Source organism: Chlorella variabilis (genome assembly GCF_000147415.1).
Source record: "Chlorella variabilis unplaced genomic scaffold CHLNCscaffold_14, whole genome shotgun sequence".
NCBI classification, from domain to species: Eukaryota; Viridiplantae; Chlorophyta; class Trebouxiophyceae; order Chlorellales; family Chlorellaceae; genus Chlorella; species Chlorella variabilis.
Genome location: NW_005435074.1, coordinates 378099 through 384098, shown reverse-complemented (window position 1 = coordinate 384098; position 6000 = coordinate 378099). Strand labels below are relative to the sequence as shown.

Sequence of the window (6000 nt, the reverse complement as noted above, 5' to 3'; positions counted from 1 at the left end):
TTTCCCTGCAGTCCTGCGGCTGGAGCGGCGGCGTGTGGGATGACCGAGACATTGTGTCGTGGGCCACCGCCGGCGGGCGCTGCATCAGCGCTGACGAGGCGGCGCAGGTGCTGGCCGAGGACCCAGAGGCGGAGGAGGTGACGGTGCAGGCATCCAGCGACGGCAGCGTCACGGGTGCGTGTGTGTGGGTGGTGGTGGCGGGGCACAGGCACGGGCCGGGAAGGCAGGCGGGCGCGCAGGCCCACAGCGCGCCCTGCTCGCAGCGCAATGGCACGCATGCTGGGCCTCCAGCCCCGGCGATGCGCCTCGCCAAGCCCCGCGTGCCGACTCGCACCGCCCCCCTCCACCCCTTGTGCCCCGGCCTGCTGCAGCCTACGAGGATGTGCGTGCGGAGCAGCTGTCGGTGCGGTGCCTGCGCAAGCGGGGCTACATGAGCGACGGGGTGCTGGGTGCCGCCATGGAGTGGTTCAATGCGCTGTGCGTGGACGATGTGGACATGCCGGCGTTCAGGGAGTGGCAGCAGCTGGTGGACCCGGCGGCTGCCGCGGCCGCCGCCGCCGAGGATGCCGCCGCCGCCGCCGCCGCCGGCGCGGGCGACGTCGCCGCCAAGGCGGCCGCGGCGGCGGCCGCCAAGCAGCAGGCGGCCGGCGAGGGGCCGGATGACTTCTGGGCGCTGCAGCAGGTGGGGCGCTGTGGCAGGGCCTCTGCCTCGGCAGGGCTGGCCGGGCCCCCACGAGCCTGCCGGAATCGCCTGTCCCCTGCTGGCCTCCTTCAGCCGACCCGTGTGCGGCTGCCGACTCGTGTGCTGCTGCCCCCGCCTCTGCAGGAGTTTTACAAGGAAGAGATGGCTGCGCAGAAGGAGAAGGGCGCAGAGGCGGCGGCGGGCGACGCGGCGAGCGCTGGGGAGCCCCAGCAGGAGGCCGCCGAGGAGCAGCCCGCCGCGACAGCGCGGTAGCGCGCCCGTTGCCCTACTCTGCTGTTTACACGGTGCCCTGCTCCCTCCCACTTCTGAGTCGCATCGTTGTGCCAAGTCCTTTGTTTATGCTACGCATGTTTCACATGCTGACGGCTCGCCGTCGCCAATGGCTGTGCCCGGCTCAGCGGCGGCTGTTGCTGAGGTCTCGCCCCGTGAAGGCCTCCCGCTGCCTCAGCGCCCGCTGCTGGTCGCCCAGGAAGCGCAGCCACTCGTCGGCCGTCTTGCCCTCGCCTGCGGGGGCGGTCGCAAAGGTGGACAAGGGCAAATGGGGGAAAAAATGAGGCGACAGGCATGCAAGGAGCAGCTGCTGCCACGCCAAGCTCACCCAGGCAGGCCGCCCTCTGCCCCACCAGCAGCCCCACCAGCGCCAGCCCACATCCCCAGCGCCCCTCAATCTCACGTTTGAGCCAGGGCGTGGCGGCCACCGCGGGCGACGTCCACCACTCGCTCAGCGCCTGCCGCACCCGCCCCACCAGCGCGGCGCCCTCCTTGGCCGCCGCCGCCGCCTCGCGCAGCTGCGCCAGCGGGGCGGAGCCGCCGTCCTGCTGCAGCGCCTGCGCCTGCGCCTGCAGCTGCGCCGCCGCCGCCTGCAGCTCTGCCAGCTGGGCGGCGCTGCCGGCCGCCAGCGCAGCCCACTGCTCACGCACCGGCTGCAGCTGCTGCAGCTCGGCGGTCGCTGCCTGCACCAGCGCTGCCGCATGGCCGCCGTCCTTGAGGTGAGCCAGCGGGTCCAGCAGCTGCGCGGCAGCTGCCGCACCGGCGGTCGCGGCGCCGCGCCAGCCGCCACCGCTGCCACCTCCACACGCCGCTGCCGAGCCCGCCTGCTCCTTGCCTGCACCCGCCGCCGCCGCCGCCGTGGCGCTGCTGCGGAAGGCCGCCAGCTCTCGCCGCTGCACATCCAGCAGCCGCTCGGCCAGGTCCAGCAGAGGCTGGCGCCGGGGCAGGAGGTGCGCCTCCACGTGCTCTGCCGCCCGCCACGCGCCCTGCCGCCACTGCCGCATCACCCGGCTGTCCGCCACACACAGGGCACGCACCGCGGCATCCAGCGCCGCCTCCCGCCGCTCCAAAGCCACTAGCTCCTCCCGCTGGCCGGTCACCTGCTGTGCACGCTGCGCTGCCACGTCATCTGCATCCTCCGCACGCCGCCGGGCGCCCTCCAGGCAGGCCAGCCCCGCGCGCAGCCCCGCCTGCTGCGCCGCCAGCCGCGTGCGGGCCTGCTCTGCGCCGTCGCCGGACGCAGGGCTGGCGCCGGCCAGGGCCTGCGCCGCCGCCGCCACCTCGCCCCGCAGCTGCTCCAGCTGCTGCTGCCGCGCCGCCGACGCGCGCCACCGCTCCTTCTGCTCCTGCTGCAGCCGGCCGAAGGCGGCGCCCAGGGGCGAGGCCGCGGGGCCGGCGCCGGCGCTGGGTGGCACCGCAGCCGCCGGCCAGTTGTCTACAGCATCAACATCAGCCTGCACACAGCCTGCGCTGGCAGCGGCAGCACGCAGGGCGGCAGGGCGACTCCGCTCAGCGCACATCGCCGGCGGTGGCATCGAAGAAGCGTGGGGAGGGGTGGGCGTGCGCAGGCGGTTGCCGCTTTCAGGCTGGCGTGCCTGCCCCGCCCGCCGCTGGGAGGCCCACCTTGCAGCGCCTCGAGGACGGCGCCAGCCCCCGCCGCTGTCAGGTGTGCCCTCATGGGTGCGCACAGGCGGCCGAGCTCCAGCAGGACCTCCGCAGCTGGGCCTGGCCCCGCCTCAGAGGCGGCGCCGCCGCCCAGCGCCGCTGCCGAGAGCGCCGCCTCCACTTGTTCCAGCCCCCTCAAGGATGACTGCAGGCGTTCTGTGTCTGTCGCCTGTTCTGTGTCTGTCGCCTGCTCCTGGGCGCCCTGCGCTGCTGCCAGGCCCAGCCCCGCCGCCGCCTGCCGCAGGTGCGCGTCGTACTGGTGGAGCAGGGCGGCCAGGCGCTGCAGGCGGCGGAGGTAGGCGGATACCAGCACAACCTGCACGGCGCGCAGGGGAAAACCGAGTCGGTGGTGGCAGGTGGGCACACTGCGGCAACACGCGGGGCAAGTTGCGAGCCCTGTGGGTGGCCACGCCTCCATGCCCAGGCTCCCACCTGCGCTCCCAGCTGGGCAGTGCGCTGCTGCGTCGCCGCCACCGCCTGCTGGCTCTGCAGGGCGGAGGCTTGCAGGGCATCGGCTGCCGCCTGCAGCTCTCTCAGCTGCCCCTTGGGGTCGTCTGCTGCCAGCGAGCCGTGGGCCATTATTGCCGCTCAGGTTCAAATGCCGCCTTGAGTGCAACTGCTGGTAGCTGTCACCGCTACGAACTGTCGCTGGGGTGGTGCCCAGGGTTCTCAGCGACAGCAGGGCTGCAAGGCGATGGTGAAATGTTGCCCCGCTGTGCCGCAACCTGCTACGCCGTGCTGCGCTCGGCTTGGGCTCTCAAGCTTCCCTGAGCCCCAATCGACCGTGTTTGCTGTCCAATAGACATCAGCTAGCGGCCTCGCAGCTTCGAGATGGCGCACCTAGTGGGCGTGTCGCTGTTTGGCCTGGCCTCCACGCCTACCGGCACCGCCTTCCGCTACAAGATACTAGGAGTGGATGGGCCTGCAGAGGGCTATCACCTGTGAGCAAGGGGGGTGCAGCGTGGGAGCCGCCGCCGCCACCGCCACCCTCTGGGCGGTGGGAGTTCGGCATGCAGTTGAGTTTCTCCTGGCCCCCTGATGCGCCGCAGAGTGCTGGAGGCCACCAACGTGATCACCTCCTACATATCCAAGTTCAGCCTGTCCAGCCTTTTACGTTACCTGGTGAGGCAGGGGGTGGCACCCGCACCTCCCCATCTCCTGCCTGCTCGCCTTCCCAGGGCCCTACCCGCTGCCCCAACCATGTCATTCCTTCATACACCCCCTGGCGCAGCGGGAGGAGCAGTACATCGAGCCCGAACCCAGCCAACTATTGGGGTGGCTGAGGCAGCACTTTGAGGACGCGGAAGTGGAGGCGGTGGTGGACGACGGCGGGCTGCAGCTGCAGGCGGTGCACAACGTCGAGGGAGATGAGGAGTGCACCGCGGTCATCAGGCAAGCCTGCAGCCGGGCACCAGGGCCTGCATGCAGACCTGTCTCAGGCACACCCCGGAGCATGCAGGCAGGAGGGCTGCCGGATCGTGGTGAGGTGCTGGGGTCACGCCAAGGTTTCTGTTGCCTCCCTCCCTGCCATGCGCCCTGCAGGCTGCCCCCCGAGGGCGGCGTGCAGCCTCTGACGGATGCCAAGGGCACGGCCTGGGTGGCGCAGGAGGTGCTCTTCAGCATGGGGGAGCAGCTGCGGGAGACCAAGCGCAAGCTGGAGGCCTGCGAGCAGCGCTGCCCCGCCTCGCAGCAGCTGGATGACATCACCGCATTCCTGGCCGCCAGCCAGGCAGCAGCCAACGGCGCTGGTGACGGCGATGGCGCCAGCCCGGCGCCACCAAACGTGGCGCTGGGCAGGCGCAAGCAGCCCGAGCCTGGGACAGCGCCTGTTTCGGGGTCGGCTGCCAAGGGCCCCCGCCCAGTGGACGCAGCAGCGGCGGCGTCAGGGCAGCAGCCTGCCAGCACGCAGCTGACGGGCGGCATGAGCACGCAGTCGGGCAGGACGGATATCAGCGAGAAGCTGAAGCCCACCAAGGTGGGCCCCAAGAGGAAGGGGCCCAACCCGGTCGCCACAAAGGTAGGGCGGCGCCGGTAGGCCGGCTGCGGCTGATCATCGATGCTGTCTCGTCTGCTGCTACCTGTTCTCGCTGTCACCTGTTTTCGTTGTGGTCCCATTCGTACCCAGCCAACCGATTTGATTAATCCGAATTTGATTTGTACAGACAGCTCAACTGTTACCAATGCCATGTCATGCCTTCTTGTCGGCTGTGGGTGTGACGCTGGGCGAGGAGGCACGCAGCTGGCTCCGCAGGCCCACCGGCAGTGCTGGGTTGGAGGACATGAGGGAGTGCATGCTCATCAGCACATGCAGGCTCTTGGTGGCTGCCGCTGGGAGCCCCGGCAGCTGAGCTGCTGGGGGGCTGCGAGTGCTGCCGCCGCCGCCGCCCAGCACTTGCTGGCTGGTGGCAGGCTCAGGGGAAGCTGTCGCCGACCGCGGCCCCGCCCATGCTGCAGGTAGGGGCAGGCTGTCTGCCACCGCCGTGAGGTTGATGATTCGCTTGCGCATCGGGCTGCGCTGCTGCTGCTGCTTGCCCTCTGCTGGCGTCGCTCCTCCGCCCGCCGCAGCGTAAGCCTCTGAGCCTCCCACCGCCAACGCCACACCAGACACGGTGCCGGCCAGTCCCTTCTGCGGTCCCGTGCCAACCATGCCAGCAGTGCCCACCGCCCCATCAATGAGCCGGCGGGGCAGCGCAAGAGGGCTGATGGGGCAGCTGCCTGCAAGGGGCAAGCAAGCCGGGGCAGGGTCATGCAGCTGCAGCAGGGCACGCAGGTGCCGGCTGGGCAACCTTCTCGAGAGCAAAAGGTGGTGGGCTGTGTTCCAACGGATGCACCATGCCAGCAGGCACGGCACGGTGAGACAAGCAGCAACCTCCCGTGCGCAGCGACGCCGACGGCACCTCCGATTCCGCCAGCCCCCTCCCAGCCCCCTCCCTGCACCCGCCCCCCCACCCACCGTCGCTGTACTCCTCCATCAGTACCAGCAGCAGGGCATCCAGGTCCACGGCGGGGCCGCGCCGCCCCTGGCGCACCAGCGGCACCAGCCCCCGCCTCATCGTGTCCAGCAGCGCCGGCGCGTCTGCGGCGGGTGGGGTTGCACCACACGCGGCTGGCGCCAGCTCAGCGAGCGCACGAGGCAGGCACCCGCGCACACGCACAGCCTCCGAGATGCTACCCGGCTCTTGGGCCAGGGCAGGCTGCTCCCCCCCACACACACAGGCAGCCCCCCAGTAGGAGCAGGCCCACCTGTGTTGTACAGGTTTGCCAGCACATCCACCACGCACTGCAGCGGCAACGGCACGCCCTCCTCGCTCTCCGCCCACTCCTGCGGGCACGGCGGCAGCCCACACGTGCGCCGCCAGGGC

The 6000-nt window shown here is 71.2% G+C and overlaps 1 protein-coding gene across 1 annotated transcript; it reads right to left on the bottom strand.

Moving 5' to 3' along the window:
* Positions 1–1097: 1097 nt before the first annotated feature.
* Positions 1098–3217, bottom strand: CHLNCDRAFT_53154 (hypothetical protein; the record flags this gene model as incomplete). Its single annotated transcript, XM_005846201.1, has 4 exons — positions 1098–1207; positions 1302–2438; positions 2597–2954; positions 3071–3217. 4 exons carry the CDS (start codon positions 3215–3217, stop codon positions 1098–1100), a joined length of 1752 nt encoding a protein of 583 aa, XP_005846263.1.
* Positions 3218–6000: the final 2783 nt, after the last annotated feature.